At 36.0% G+C, this 17,121-nt stretch overlaps 1 protein-coding gene across 3 annotated transcripts in view; it reads right to left on the bottom strand.

The window, feature by feature from the left end:
- Positions 1 to 17,121, bottom strand: part of ASXL2 (ASXL transcriptional regulator 2) — a 136,688-nt gene that overhangs the window by 38,260 nt on the left and 81,307 nt on the right. For 2 of the 3 annotated variants that reach the window (XM_032652191.1, XM_032652190.1), the window contains 3 exons: positions 16,273 to 16,381; positions 12,496 to 12,646; positions 362 to 477 (listed from right to left, as the gene is read on the bottom strand). In XM_032652191.1, the coding sequence (XP_032508082.1) occupies positions 362 to 477; positions 12,496 to 12,646; positions 16,273 to 16,381 (376 nt within the window). Of the gene's footprint in view, positions 1 to 361; positions 478 to 559; positions 647 to 12,495; positions 12,647 to 16,272; positions 16,382 to 17,121 lie in introns of those variants that run through there. The other variant, XM_032652192.1, reaches the window with a different exon arrangement.

Genomic DNA, 17,121 nt, shown 5'->3' on the forward strand with positions numbered 1-17,121 from the left:
TAACATTAGAAAGTCTAGCCCTGGAATTCTGTATATTGGTTGACTTAAAGAGAAAGGCTACCTGATCATCTTCATAAATGCTGAAGAAACTCAACCTGAAAAATTCAATACCTACTCTTATTTAAACACACACACACATACACACACCCCTCTTAGCAAATTGGAAACTAATGAGGAACTTTTAAAATGTGATAAAAAGATTATCTACCATAAACCTATAACACAGAGGTGCATAACTTATTAAATACAAAGTGGGAAACCACACAAAATTTCTCCTTTCAAGAAATTTTCACTGACTGCCAGAATCATGTATTTTTAATGTAGGAGATTATAATTCTGATAAATAGAATAGCACGATTACCTGCTTTAGTGCCTTCTTGCTGTGCTTCTGTGATGGAGAAATGACTTTACCTGCTGGAATGGTGGGTGATGGGCAGCCTGACTGAGGAGAGGATGGTTGTGACAGTCTAGACGATACTAGGGGGGAAAATGACAATGAAAAGTTTTGTTATTAGAGTTGATATCAAGCACCATTCCTTCCCCAATCATATGCTGCTACCTGTATTAAGAACTGTGACCAAACACTTTTGGGAAGGATCTTCTTTTTGGAGTTCTACTGCAAACAGCCTCCCTTTTCAGTTTATTTCCTCAGAAAGCTCTAGTGAAGGATGATAGGATGGGGAAGGGATGGATGTTAGTATTCATTACTTTTCATTCTTTAATTTTTCAATAGAATTGACTGAAGAAGCAGGAAGTAGAATATAAACCATGAGTCATCAACTAAGATAAAACTTAGAAAAGATGCTAAAGCCCATTGGACAGTACCTATGTTCTTAAGGTAAATCTAATAACAACATGATATTGTGGAAGAGCCCTGGATTGATAGAATGGGTTCCAGTTTTCCCTATCTTTAAAATGGAAGGCAATAAGGCCATTCCACCTCAAACACTACCATAGCTTTAATTTTTATATTCCTTCATCTCTTACATCAATGGTTTTGGGTCTACCCATGTGAAAGGGTACTTTAGGATTTCTCTGATGGAATCAGTGTAGGTTTGCATAGGATGTAACCACTCTTTACTTCATCACCAGCTGTTTTATACCTCATCAGAGCTTAGCCAAACCTTAGTATTACATAAATGAGGGTTTTCCCTTCAAGGGCCTATATCTCTTACAGTAAATAGCAATTAGATCTTTATGTTCTATAAAGTTCAACAGTGTATTATTTATGATACGAGATAACAAAAGAAATTGCTGATTCAGACCCCTTAATAACAAAAATAATAATCACTACTGCTAGTGATGACTCTCAAAGAATCCATGTTTACTAATGCCTTCTTTCAAAGTAGCTGGACTGAAAGGGCCTGGACAGCAAAATGGCATCTCATGGTATGGCTAATGGGTCTAAAGATACCATATGAAGTATGCTGGCAGGTAGCTACCTGACATAAGAATGTAGAAACATGGTTCACTGGAAGACATAAGTTTTGGAATATGGCATTTCAATGGACTCTTAGATGTCCTAAGAAAGGAATGCACAGTAGACAACATTTAAAGAGGACAACAGTAGACAATGTTAAGACCTACTTAAGACCTATCATAGTTAGCTTTAACTTTGTATCCCAACCCTTATAATCAGGTTATATATGGGAAAGAACTGACATACAGTAAGCGTGGCGTTAAAAAAAAAAATTCACCGTAATATACAATACAAAAAATGGAGTTGGATAATTCTTGAGATGGTTAAGCAACAAAAAGAAACCATATCCTAGTGCACTTAGATGTTGACCAATTTTTTAAAATAACAGTTTCACTGAGATATAACTTATATGCCATACAATTCACCTAAAGTGCACACTTCAATGGCTTTCTAATATATTTGCAAAGTTGTGTAACCATCATCACAATCAATTTTCATCACCCACTAAAAAAACCCTGTACTGGTTAGCTGTCACTCCTCTTTCCCCTAACCCACTGCCCTAGTCCAAGGTAATCACCAATCTATTTTTTGTCCCTATGCACTGGCCTATTCTGGACATTTCATATAAATGGTATCATACAATATGTGCTGTTTTGTGAATGGCTTTTTTTACTTAGCATGTTTTAAAGATTCACCTCTGTTAGAGCATGTATCAATACTTTATTCCTTTTTATCATCAAATAATATTCTATTGCATGCATAGCCACATTTTGTTATTCATTAGCTGATTTGACATTTGAGTTGCTCAAAAGGACATTTGAGTTACTTCCACTTTTTGCCATTACGAACACTCGATAGCAGAATTTTGTGTTGGACAGATGTTTTCAATTCTCCTGGGTTCATACCTAAAAGTGAAACTGCTGTTTTTTCCAGTAACTCTGTGTTTAAACGCTTTGAGGAAGCACTAAACTGATTTCCAAGATGGTCGAACCATTTTTTACAATTCCACCAGAAATGTATGAGGGTTCTAATTTCTCCATATCCTTGTCAACATCTGATACTGTCTTTTTTATTTCACCAATGTTTTTAAAGGGACATTATAAAAATAAAACTAACAACTATTAATATTTAACTATATTTATTTTCTTTTTAATGGTTTGCAGAAATCTGAGATTATTCACGTCCTCACCTGTCCCAATAACTGTCTGAAAATAAACAAAACAAACGACCAAGCCAAAATGACCCTATTAAAGAACATAAGAATTCTACTTTGTAGCCTGGAAAAGAGATAATAAAGCTATCTGTAATTAACAGGGCAAACTGTTTGGAATGTTTCCCTTTAAGGCAAAAGCCCTTTCTAACAAATGAATCCATAAATGTATCTCAAAGCCAACTGAAATAAATCACGAAAATTCCAGGACCCACCAATGAGAAATACCTTCCAGTACTTAATGCCAAGCACTGGTCTCATAACTTTAATGAAACTTAAACTTTACTCTAACTTTTAAATATTAAAGGTTCAGAACTACGAACAGCAAATAAGATTTAAACACATGTTGAGAAACTCATCTCTTTTAATTCCTTTTAGTGCCTACACTGTCTCCAAGACACATAACTTTATTAGAGCAACCATGAATTAAACATCGTCTATGTGCCTAATGCTGCGCTAGGTTCATTTGAACAGAATTTCATTGAACTCTTGTAACTACCCTCTAAGATGGGTACAACTTCTCTTTATACCCCCACCCAATCTCCTCCAATTCTATCCTCTGAGATAACTAAATAATATAGTTGGGATGGCATCCTTGCTGACATTTTTCTATGCAAAAAAAAAAAAAAAAGAAAGAAAAAATTTCAAGGATATACATTTATAAATAAATAAATATACACACCTGCATATTGTGATGGTATTATCTAAATTTTCCCTATCTGGAAATTTAATTAGCCTGACAAAGGACACAGCTAGTAAGGAGCACAACCAAGATTTGGACTCTGTATAGTTTCAGAATGAGTGAGTACTTGTAGTGAGCTAAGTGGTGGCCACCAAAAGTCATGTCCATGTCCCAACCCCCAGAATGTGGAAATGTTACATTATTTGGAAAAGGAGTCTTGGCAGATTTAATTAAGGATTTTGAGATAAGGAGATCATCGTGGATTATTCCAGTGGGCCTTAAATCAAATGACAAGTGACCGCAAACACAAGACAGGCACAGAGGAGAAGGCCATGTGGACAGAGGCTGGAGGATGTGGCCATAGGGAAAGTATGTCAGCAACCACCAGAAGCTAGAAAATATACAGAACAGACTTCTCCCTTAGAGTCTCTGCAGAGAGTATAGCCCTGCTGACACCTTGACTTCCGACTTCTGGCCTCTAGAACTGTGAGAAAATAAATAAATTTCTGTTGTTTTAAGGCTCCTGGTTTGTGGTAATCTGTTACAGCAGCCTCAGAAAAGTAATACAGCACTTAAAACTGATTTTATTTTTTTAAAGTATCAACTCATAGATGTTTACATATTTGAAATGTTTACATCATTAGCAATTATTAAAAATTTGGCACTCAAACTGTGCACTTTTGGGGTAGTGGGAGTTCCTTCAAGTTGTAAACCATCTTTGGGACATGGCCCCAGCAGTATCCAACCACTTCCTTGTTATCTGGCACAGAAAGAGTCCTAGGCAAATCTTGCATAATTTTTTTGCCCAGACTTGGAACACCCCCTTCTCCAAGGAGACCTGATACCTTTTTATTGAAAATGGTATTAAAACACTGCACTTGATGCTACTCAGTTACCACTGGTTCTAGAACTTTTCAGTGACTGGAACAAAAAAAAAAAAAAAAAAAAAAAAGAATTTTTTCAAAGGAAAAAATTTAAAAAATTCATGCAAAAGATAAATCGGAATTTATGATTACAGCATTGTCACTTAACTTTTCTGATTTTATATTTCTATCGCTTTTCTTCCCAGATAATCCTGGTTTCTAATAACATTACTGTAACTATTAACTTGTTTTCTATTATAGATTTAATTTCAAAGAAATCATATCAATATAATTACTGAAAAGAAGACTACTGAAGGCAGTTTAAGATTTCTCTGAGTCTGGTCTCCCACACCTAAGACATATCCTACAGTAACTTACCTATGTCATTATGTTCAAATTTGACATATACTTGAGTTTGCTTTAAGTTGTTTGATATTTCTAGAAAGTGCATTTTAAATTTTTATTTGGCTTAATTATGTAAAACTATAAAACAAGTTACTTTCATATAAGTCTAGCTCCCTCCCCTGTCTACACCACTTTATTACCTCCTTTCCCTTAAAGGAAATAATTTATATTAGTTTTTATCCTCCCATTGTTTTTTATTTGCATTTTTGTTTTGGTGAAAACATTGTGTGTGTGTGTGTGTGTGTGTGTGTGTGTGTATTTTAATATGTTAACTCACTTCTTTAAGCAAAATAAACCATGTACTAGAAATTGTCCATACCCTTGATTTTTAAAATATAATCAATATAATATATCCTGGGGAAGAGAACAGAAGAGAACATAAGAGATCTTCCTTTTAACACCTGCAAAAGATTCCACTGGCAGATGTACCATAATTTCTTCAGCTGGACTCTTATTTTGGTAATTTCTAGTCTTTTGCTCTTATTACTACAATGTCTTAACCAGAGGTTTCTAAGGTGTTGTACCAAGAACAAAACCATAACTATTTAAAAATCTGTTAGAATGCAAATTACTAGATCCCAGTCCAGATCTACTGAACCAGAAATTCTGAAGGTGGGGCCCAGGAATCTGCATCATAATAAGCTCTCCAGGTGATGCTGATGTATGTTCAACTATAGTATATACGGAGAAACCGTTTTCCAAAGTGGTTGTACCGATGTATGCTCCTACCAGCAATATATGAGAGTTCCAACATAATTTACCACAGTAACAGAATAAAGGAAAATATATATCTACTGAAAAAATTCAACAACTGTTCGTTATAAAATCTCTTAAGACTACAAATAGAAAGGAACTAACTTCATCTAATAAAGAGTGTCTACAGTAACCTACTGTAGTCAACATCATTCTGAAAATGGCATAATATTCAAAACTTTACCTTATAGAGAAAAGGATGATTGACGTTACCACTCCTATGTCACTCTTTACTGGAAGCCCTAGCCAGTATAACATGGCAAAAAAATAAAACTGCCACTACTCATAAATCACATGTTTGCATATGTGGACAATCCTAAGAATAAACCTATATATAAACCATTAGATTAGAAAATAATTTAGAAATGTTGCTGGATACAATATCAATTTTGGGAGAGGCAATCCACCACATGCCCTCAGTGTTGCTACAAGTACTTGCTGGGTATGCCAAGAATGCAAGTCCCCGGATGCTGTATTTACAAGTCAGCGACTCTGAGAGAAGACAGTAACTCTTCCCAAAGTAGGCTTGCTTCCACTTACTATTTAAAAGCCCTGAAAGGAGACACAGAGTTGGCCAACAGGCACATGGAAAGATGCTTAACATGACTAATCATCAAAGATATGCAAGTCAAAACCATAATGAGATATCACCTCACACTTGTCAGAATAGCTATCATCAAAAAGACAACAAATAAGTGCTGGCGAGGATGTGGAGAAACGAAACCCTCATGTACTGTTGGTGGGAATGTAAATTGGTGCAGCCACTATGGAAAAACAGAACAAAGATTCCTCAAAAAATTAAAAATAGAACTACCACATGATCCAGCAGTTCCACTCCTGGGTATTTATCCAAACAAAACAAAAACATAATCAGGAAAGATATATGCACCCCTATGTTCACTTCAGCATTATTTATAACAGCCAAGATATGGAAGCAATCTAAGTGCCCACCAACAGAAGAATGGATAAAGAAGATGTGTTATGTATGTATGCATGTACGTACAAACACACAGCACATGCACACACACACACACACACACAACGTGGCACATTACTCAGCAATAAAAAAGAATGAAATCTTGTCACCATGTGTGGCAACAATGATGGATCCAGAGGGCATATTATATTAAATGAAGCCAGAAGAACAAAGACAAATACTGTATGATTTCACTTATATGTGGAACCTAAAAAACAAAACAAATGAACAACCAAAACTAAACAGAAACAGAATGGGAATTCCTTGGCAGTCCAATGGTAAGGATTTGGCACTTTCACTGCCATGGCCCGAGTTCAATCCCTGGTCAGGGAACTAAGATCCTGTAAGACGTGCATTGTGGCCAAAACAAAAAACAAAAAAACAAACAACAACAAAACAACAACAACAACAACAAACCCCAGAAACAGACCCATAGATACGGAGAACAAACAGGTGGTTGCCAGAGGGGAGAGTGGTGGTGAGGGGAAGAAAGAAACAGGTGAGGCAGATTAAGAGGTACAAACTTTGTTACCAAATAAATGAGTCACAGGTATGTAATATATCCTACCCTATGGGGAATATAGTCAATAATGGTATAATATCTTTGGTGACAGAGGACAACTAGACTTATCATGGTTATCATTCTGAAATACAGAAATATGGAATCACTATGTTTTGTACCAGGAACTGATAGTGTAGGTCAACTATACTTCAAAAACAAACTCATAGAAAAAATGATCAGATTTGTGATTACCAGAGGTGGGGAGGTTGCAGGGACTGATGAAGGTACAAACTTCCAGTTAGAAGATAAATAAGTACTAGGGATGTAATGTACAACATGATAAATAAAATTAATACCACTGTATGTTATACATGAAAGTTAAGAAAGTACACCCTGAAAGTTCTCATCACAAGGAGAAAAATTTTTTTTAATTTCTTTAATTTTGTTATCTATTTCAATATATGAGATGATGGATGTTCACTAAACTTAATGTGGTAATCATTTCATGACATATGTAAGTCAAATCATTATGCTGTACACCTTAAACTTATACAATGTTGTATGTCAACTGTATCTCAATAAAAATGGAGGGGAAGAAGGGAGGGGAAGAGGTAGGGAGGGAAGGAGGAATTGAACTCCTCAACCTCAGTGTTCCTTGGCTAAGATACAAACCAACAGCATGAGTAGCATGCACCTGGGACCAATATCTCATCAACCATGGACGACTTGGAGATAAAGAGGAACCAACACAACAAATATGCCATGTTCATACTGCTTGCTATGCTGTGAGTAATAAAGTCCTTTTTCTCTGACCCAGGAGTCTTGCATCCTCTGTCAACGTGCATGAACCAATACAAAGCTAACTTGTTAGCTTACAAAAAGGATAGAATCCTAGACCCTTCACAGGCATTGAAAATCAATTTACAAAAATTAACTATATGTATTTTTTTTTTCCCCACATCACACAGCTTGTGGGATCTTAGTTCCCCGACCAGAAATTGAACCCGTGCCTTCTGCAGTGGAAGTGTGGAGTCCTAACCACTGGACCGCCAGGCAAGTCCTTGTATGTATTTTTATATATCAGCAATAAGCAATCATGAAATGAAAAAATTTCAAATCCATTTATAATAGAATAAAAAATGTCAAAGAATAAATCTAATAAAAGATGTACAAGACCTCTACAAAGAAAATTATATGACATTAATGAAAGAAAACTGCAGAAAATGCAGTAATATCACTTTCATAGATTGAAAGGCTTAATGTAAACATGCAACAGAGCCCAAACTGACATACAGTTTTAATGCAATCCCGATCAAAATCCTAGCAGGTTAATGGTAGCAGCGGCATGTGAAAACTGACTAGCTGATTCTAAAATTTACATGGAAATGAGATGAGCCAAAAGAACCAGAAACTCCTGAAAACCAAAGAGCTTAGAACTCTTTGGTTCTGCAAATAAACTAACTGCTTAAACAACAGTTCTCAAGATTATATCCTGAACTACTAGACCTCAAATGTGGACGGCGCAACAGAGTCAAAAGCACTCATTTGAGAACTTATTTAGTATCTGATTAGAAACAAAAATGCTTGCTTTCATATAAACATATAGACATAACAAAAGATTAACAAGTTCTGATCAAAAGCACTCATTATTTGATTTAAAAAACCAAAACTGTCACACACAAAAACCAAACAGCGACCTAGTAGAGAGATCTTTTTAAACTCAAATTTAAGAGTTTTCAGAAAAATATGTGAAACAAATTTTAGAACTGAGGCTTATTAAAGCCAGTTTTACACAGTTTACTGGAAGTAGTTTCAGGCTGTTGGATACATATGTACCATCCCCTGAATATAAGATCAGAAGGTACCATTTTTCAGATACATTATAGCACTGGGAATTTTCCATTTCAACAAATGATTATCATATTGAACAAGGTCAAAAGGGTAATGGACTATTCATATTAGATGCATTTGAATTAAAAGCTTTAGTAAATAATCTCTGACTTAGCATTTTAGTTTCTCCTGAAGACATTCAATGGGCCCCTCTGAAGTATGAGAGACACTATCAGAAATAATGGAGCAGTAATTATCAAAACTGAAATTGAGCTTTACATAGTTGAAGGATTAATAGTTGAAAGTGTGCATGGTCAAAAACAGCAATCCTTCTCTTAAGGGAGAGTTTTATTTTCACAGTCGTCTTTCTTTAGAGGAACTTCATTTCCAGAAGTAACAGACCGTTTTAGTTCTAAATCCCTTCTCCTCACACCAAGTACAGTCTACTCCAAACTGAGCAGGCTGTGGCTCCTGATTATATTCAAACAGTCCCCTAACCAAAGATGAAGAGGCCTTACCTGAACACCTTCCCTTGCTTCTGGGTACCCTAACTATCCAAGTCCTAGTAGTGTAGCTGTCTTTAATACATGACAAAGCTAAAACCTCCAACTCAGACACTAATCACCCCAGGAGAGAAGAGAGCATCTCTCCCAAAGGTCTCTCACCATGTAAGTTAACTTTGCCCAAAGGAGTTTTTCTCTCCAGTATACTTTATAAAGGTGACATTTCCCTCTATATATAATCGTCACTATTCAGTAACTTAACACATATATAAATGCTGTTAGAGGGCAGACAGGTCTACGGTACTTTAAGTAACTCCAAACACACTATGTATCAAATTCCTGAAGCAGTAAAATTAACACGAGCTCATGTTCCTGGAAAGAATTAGTAACACCTTATAAGTGAAAAAGCATATTTCAATTAATTTTTTTCTTGACGTTTTGAAAGCAGACCAAAATTTAACAAAACTTTTTTCAGAAGATAAAAATAATGCTTTTGCAGTTGCTGCATGCTGCAGTATTTATATTTTAGGGGAAAGGCAGAGACTTCACTTGGCTACAGTCCTACAAAAAAGCAACAGAAAAGTTGATTTTAATCATTTTTCTGGCGTTATTCCATCTTACCTTGGATTGAAATTCCAAAAAGCTTGTCTCTGAACATTGTTTCCTGTCTGAAAATTAGGAACCAGAACTACAAACTTCTAAGTTCTTCCACCTTACACAGAAATCAATAAACCAGTGTTAACATTGGACTGAATTTCAAAGTTCTATTCTCTGTCCCTATCTGGCTAAAAGGTATACCTATATCAAGAGTTTCTATCGATTTCCAACTAGAAGTATCAGTTTTGCTGCCAGAGCTCTTTATTTTTGAACATAAAAGGAAGTGGGTTTTGATACCATCTCAATGTTCTTCCTGTCTTACCAGGCATTTGAAATAAAGTGATGTCAGATTGAGAGTAAAAGCCCTAAATAAGAAAAAGCAATAGGCACATTTAGTTAGTTTTACCTTTATTAATAACTGCAACTGACTTAGAACTGCTGTGCAGCATGCTGCTACTATCACTGCTAACTACAAGTTTTCCATTTTAACTTGCACCGGACTACAAAAACATTCGTAAATATATAATATAAACCTAAAATTTTACATTTCTACGCCTATGTCACATGCATGACCCATGAATGAGAGAAGCACATCCTATGAGAGACTAAATCATTCTTCATTATTGCTAGCTCAGCATTTATCCATTTCTGAAGACTATCAGAGCTGCTAGAGTAGTTAGCATGTCCATATGCCATCATGTGCACCTCTCATCTCCACCTTCCAAACACCACATAAAGGCCATTCTATACTCAGTTTAATAGGCTACAATCAGAAAAGATCTTTACTGAACATCTCATCTTAATGTAAACTGAGACTAAGTAATATTGTGACAATTTCTAGAAGAAGAATGAATCAGAGGCAGTTCAAAAATAATTTATGTGGACCACAATTTTGAATTTGCTATTACCTTGCTGTTAATATCTTCTATTATTATGCCAAGTGTGGGGCAAGGTTATACTATTTTAATCTACCCATTAAGCTACGGACAATGGGGTTCTATTGTTATTTTAAATCCTCCTGTATCATAATACATTTAGGGAGAGCCTTTCACAACCACGTAACAACCACTACCTCAAATAGCCACTGCAGTTATAAAGCAGAAACTGACACACCATTGTAAAGCAATTATACTCCAATAAAGATGTTAAAAAAACAAAAACAAACAGCCACTGTAGCATATGAGCTACTGAAAAGCAAAGACTTCCACAACCAAGATTTTGTTCCCAGTTTACTAGTCTGACCTCCTTTAGTATCGATTTCCCTGTTTCCAGCCACATCCAGAAATTATGAATCTAGCTGTCTCTCTTGCCTGATGACGTGGCTTGGTTCCTAATCCTAGATCAACAATTCCCAAACTTAAAAAGAAAAATTTAAACTGGGGAGAAGCCGAGGAGAGACAGAGCCCTTAATACTTTTGGCTCCATCCTTCCAAAAAAAGAGGTCTTTAGTACACTCTGAGAAACGTAAAGTCCTGGACACATCTCTTTTTACCACTGACAGGAATTACTTTAAAAAACACATATCAAGAATATGTGTTTTTTAAAGTAATTGGGACCTGGTCACAGGTCCCAACCTTGCCTTGCCTTTATTCCATTTGTTCCTAACACATGATGTCTGAGCTGCTCTCTAAGTGGTTGTGATCTTAAAGCTAGGATCCTCTGGTTTCAAAATTTGCCCAACTTGCAAGTGTAGTAGCTGTATGAGAGAGCACAGATAATGTCACCAATTATCTAAATCTTCTCCAGGAGTAGCACACACATTAACACAGAAATGATAATAAAGAAGATGATTTTTCTGTTATAGTTCAAAATCAATAGTTCTAGAGGTACTTAAAATTAATGAGTCAAGTATTCCAACAAGCATCACTCCAACTTCTAGATCCAAAGGCAACTCACCTATGACTCAAATGCAAGAGGTCATCCAAGCTAGGGAAACTCCTGGATGTCTATTTTGCTCTGGAATATCACTATATCAGTCCTTATAAAGGAACCAGCATGAGCTGGCTTAAAATCTGCCCCGCCATGTATGGCTAAATTTATCAATATTGGGGTAAAAACGATTTGCCCTCTTCAAAAAGACTCTTGACAAGAAGCTACAAATAATTAGAAGAAGAGGTAATAAAATGTATCCTTAAGTGGAAAATTCATCCCAGGGAAGCTGCAGCAACAAAGATATTATTCCCTAAAGAAAGTTTTTGGGTAAGCTATGAAGTAGAAACCAAGCAGGAGATGAGAGCAAAGACCAGCAGACTAAATTTAGTCTTTGCCAGTAGAAATGAAAAGCATTATTTTCCTAGTAAGGAGAGAGTTCTTAGAGCAATTAAGTTCTCAAATTTTAAAAGAAAGCATTAGAGAGGTAAATAAAACAAGAGCATCCTAAAAAAGGCTACGGGCAGCCAAGAGCTAAAAATAAACCCCGGTAAATCCCAGAGCCATGTCATCAAATGTGATGGCCACTAGCCACATGTAGCTATTTAAATTTTAGTTAAAATAAAATTACAAATTCAGTTCCTCTGTCACACTAGCTATATTTCAAGTGCTCAAAAGACACATGTAGCTAGTGGCTACTTTGTTGAGTTGGACAGCGTAGGTGCAGAACACTTCCATCACTGCAGGAAATTCCACGGGACAGTACTGATCTAACTGGTAAGGGAAAGAAACTAATTGACGTGGGGTCTAGAAAACGAGGAGCTATTAACAAGGGCATTTGTCCTACAGCATTCAGTACTTTATGGAGGGATCAGGTGGATTTACCTTTCCTTTTCCACCTGCTCTTTTTTCCCTCCTTGTTGCTGCCACCATCACTGCTGCTGCTGCTGTTCTCAGAACTCTGGGAATCTGACTGACCATCACTGCTTTCTTCTGAACCTTCTGATAGCTCTTTCACCCCATCCGGCACATCTTTCTGAAAATGTAGGCATCCAATTAGGATTAATCATTACCATTTCAGCAAATAGGAATTAAATTTCTGATATGCACTGTTGTGACTTTTAATTGTGCTGATTAATTTTTAGTATTATAAAATTCAGTAGCAGAACCAGCAATAATTTCTGAATTCCTGTCATCTCTCTTCTTTGGGTCAAATTAGTTAATGCTTCCATCCATACTCAAAGATAAAAAATATACACGACAATCATTGTGCAGGCACAACACAGAGGCTTAAATTGGACAAAAAACTTGGTATATTTAAATCCAGGTAAATGATGAAATGTTCAGGATAAAATCTATATAATAACAATTTTTTAAAATGTATGTACACCCATCATCCATGTAATATATATATATATATATATATACACACACACATATATATATATATATATATTTGTGTGTATGTAAGTACCATTACGTATTATAAAAAGTCTGGATAGCAAGTGATAGTGCATTATTTGAATCTAACTGGTTCCAAAAATTGGTAAGTAGCAAGAGTCAAACACAAAAGGAATGGTTTGAAAAAAAAAAAAAAAAAAAAAAAATCACACGAATCTTTGGTTTCTGCACTGGACAGTGAGAATGCTAATCAGAAAGGACACCTGTGTCAGCCACAGTATGTGAGAGATATAACAGGGTAGTTGTAAGATCAAGAACTAGGAAATTAAGACTTTGGGGGTTTGAATTCTGGCTTTATCTTCTCCTAATTATGCAGCCTTGGTCAAAGTCTTAAACTCTCATGCCTCAGTTTCCCTGTCTATAAGATGGGGTGACAGTACCTACCTTAAAAGATCATTCTGAAATTAAATGAGTTAATAAATATAAGATGCTTAGAACAAGGCCTGGCATATGATAAGAGCTTAATAAATATTAGCTACTATGTATTTATGTAGTATGTGAAATATAAATAAACACATTAGTGAATGTTATTTCTGAGTTATAAAACTATGGATGATTCTTTTTCCTTCTCAATATATTTTTTGTTTGCCCACATAATTTATTTTTATAATCAGATAAAAAGTAATTCTGACACATGACCCTCCTACCTATAACTAGTACTCACAACATTACAGTCAAGATAGTAACCTCTGATCTAATAAGGAACTGTGTTTCTCCACTTATGTTTATACTCTAGTGCCATTTCACATGTTATACACTTTCTTAAAATACATATCCTTTCCTTCAAAATACAGGAAACTTTTATAGAGTTAGTTGCAAACAAGACCTCTTGATCTGTAAGTTCAACACGCACTTTTAATACAAATATAACTGTCTTCTTTTTTTTTTTTTTTTTTTCCGGTACACGGGCCTCTCACTGTTGTGGTCTCTCCCGTTGCGGAGCACAGGCTCCGGACGCGCAGGCTCAGCGGCCATGGCTCACGGGTCCAGCCGCTCCGCGGCATGTGGGATCCTCCCGGACCGGGGCACGATCCCATGTCCCCTGCATCGGCAGGCAGACTCTCAACTACTGAGCCACCAGGGAAGCCCCCCGCTAACTGTCTTCTTAAACTTGTGATCCCTCCAGGATCAACTCATGCCCCAAATCTTAGAATCACTGCACCCCTTCTTTTACCCACTCCAAATAGTTTACGTTTCATTTCTCTAATGTTCCTTGCCTCCACCTCTTTCACCACTCTCACAGTTTAGGCCAATTATTTCTTCCAAACAATCATAACCATCCTTTTGACAAATTTTCTTGCTTTACTCTTAAGTGTATCCTACTTGAATTATCTTCCTAAACATGATTAGATCATGCTATTCTCCAAAAAAACCTCTGCCGTTTCCTCAACACATACCTACCCTCCCTCCTTCTCTTTCTTAACCGCTCAGTTAGGTTTTCAAAAGCCTCCAAAGTTTGTTCTTCACCTAACATTTACCCCATCCTGACTCCTTACCACACTAGCCCACACACAGATTATGGTCTAACCACTCCAATTTACTTTCAAATCCATTCTGAATCCTTTTATCTGTGCCTTTGCTTAAGCTATTCCCTTGTCCTGGAAGGCCCTTCCTTCCATTATTTATCTGCCAAAGTTCAACTCAAATTTTACAACTTTAAAACATCAGAAAAACAAACTAAATCTTCCAGATCCCTTTATTCGAGGTTCATCTTTACTTCTCTATGCTCTCACAGTACTTTACAGCACTGTGTGTTTTGTGAGCATGCAATTATTTCAGTAACTATGTGAGCTGCAAGAGATCAGGGACCATAGTTTATCCTTCTTTATAGCCTCTACAGTGTCAGGTATAGAATAGGCATTTAATAAATGTTATTAACAATATAGAAGGCCTAGAACAACTAAAACCTAAAAGAAACACAGAAAGCTCTATGTGGGACTAGATCCCTGTAACCCTGTGAAGTTCAACAAGGTGTTTTAAAAGGAGGTGTTATGGGTAAGTTAGATCTTTTTAATGTTAGTGGGCTACACACAACCAGTGAGCACAGAGATGACTACAGCCAAAACTAAAAAGGTAAGAGGGGACAGAGTCCCACATACACATGGACATAGTCATTGCATGCCAAGCATTAATTCTCCTTATGTTGATAAATTTTCTTTGGGAAACAACCCTTGCCTCAATTCATCAGGCTTGAGAGGGCTTAACCACACTTTCACATCAAGGGTGATCATGAACTTAAGAGTGGCCAATCAGAAGACTCCATATGTTTGGTAACGGCAATCATTCTGGTATAGGCACATGGGCCAAGCCAAACCAATTAAGCCACATCAGAACTAACTAAAGGGCTCCTGCTTCAGTTCCTGAGACTCCTTCTCTCCAGACTTACAGATTGCAGAGTGGGGGCTGGGAGTGAAGTCATGTACGATGAGAAGAGGGCCTGCCTGAGACTGAAGCCAAAAGAAAGCGGAGAGACCCATCCCTGATGACAATCATTTGAGCTCCTGAATTCAGGCTGAGTTTCCCTAGAATTTTTAGTTATGTGAACTAATAACTTCTCTGTTTCACTCAAGCTCATTTGAGTTGGTTTTTCTGTTTGTAACTGAAAGGACACTGATAAGTCAAGGTCCCTTTTTAGTGCAGAAATTAGAACTTAGCAAGCCTGTTATGGTAAAAGAACACAGGAATTCAGTCAGATATGGATTCATATTCTGGTTCTGATACTATCTGGCCAACACTGAGCAAGAAAATCCAATCTTCTGAACTTTGGCTTTCTCTATCATAATAAAGGAATAATAAACACAACTCTGAATTGTAATGGAGAATTAAATCAGAAAGTAATATAAAGCATCAAGGCTGTATACTCCACAGTAATACTCATTATTATTTAAATATGTGACACCCTTTAAAAGTCACTGGAAGTCATTTTCATTTCATCCTTTCAAAATAATACTATGGCAAAGAATGAAAATAAAAAAACTATGGCAAAGAATGAAAAATGAAGTTACTTCTCCAATCTACCTACAGATGGTTACAGATTAATTTTAAAAAAAATGTATTGGATACAGGATTGAAAATTTTACCTCTTCCTGAAAGTAAGCTCTTCAAGAACAGAATTCTGTCTCTATGATGCAAGTATTATTCATTACATGTAGTTACTTCCTGTTTTCACTTTTAAAATGACTCCCTAACAAAAATATTTACCTTCAAAGTATACACTCCCATTCTACCTGGAACCTTATAGAAGATGCCCTCTTCACCTCGAGAGTTTGTGTGCAGCATTGCATTCAGGCATGCAAGAGGGGAAGTTCCACTGCCAAAAAAAAAAAAAAAAGAGAGAGAGAGAGAGAACACAATGATTAGTTTCTGTCTGTGAATATCCTATGTAACACTGAATTAAGATAAAATTAACAAATCAACACTCATTTGACATAAACACATTTTATAAACTATAAAAAGTCTATAAATCTAGAAAGGCTGCCATGGAGAAAATGGATGTAAAATTCCTTCCCAGTTATCTAAAGAAAAAATAATTCTATAATTCACTTAATCCCAATTTAGTATCTAACATTTCAGTCAAGACAAATTTCTCTCACAGAAGCATCACAAATATATTCTCTAAAGATTCTATTTCACTTACAATTTTATTTGTTAATACACCTCAATAAAGCTGAAAAAAATTTTTTAATCTATTTCATTTAGCCCAAGCCTTAAATGTCCAGAAGTAAAACAGGGAAGAAAAAGAAAACACACACAGAAATAAATAATATTAATCTCCCTGCATACTGCTGCACCAGACTGAATCTGAGTTATGGAACGAACACATTTCCATGCTCCCTTTTTTTAAATTGAGATATAATTGACATGTAACATTGTATTAGTGTCAGGTGTAAAATATAATGATTCCATAGTTATCTATATTACGATGGTCTTTAGACCTATCATGAGACCACTTTAAAAGACATAAAGCAGGCTTTGGAATATTCATCTTCTATGTAGAAACCTGGTTAAAAGTTTACTAATTCTAATATACATTTATCATATTTTCTAGAG

This window comes from Phocoena sinus, chromosome 13 (genome assembly GCF_008692025.1).
Source record: "Phocoena sinus isolate mPhoSin1 chromosome 13, mPhoSin1.pri, whole genome shotgun sequence".
In the NCBI taxonomy this organism is placed as follows: Eukaryota; Metazoa; Chordata; class Mammalia; order Artiodactyla; family Phocoenidae; genus Phocoena; species Phocoena sinus.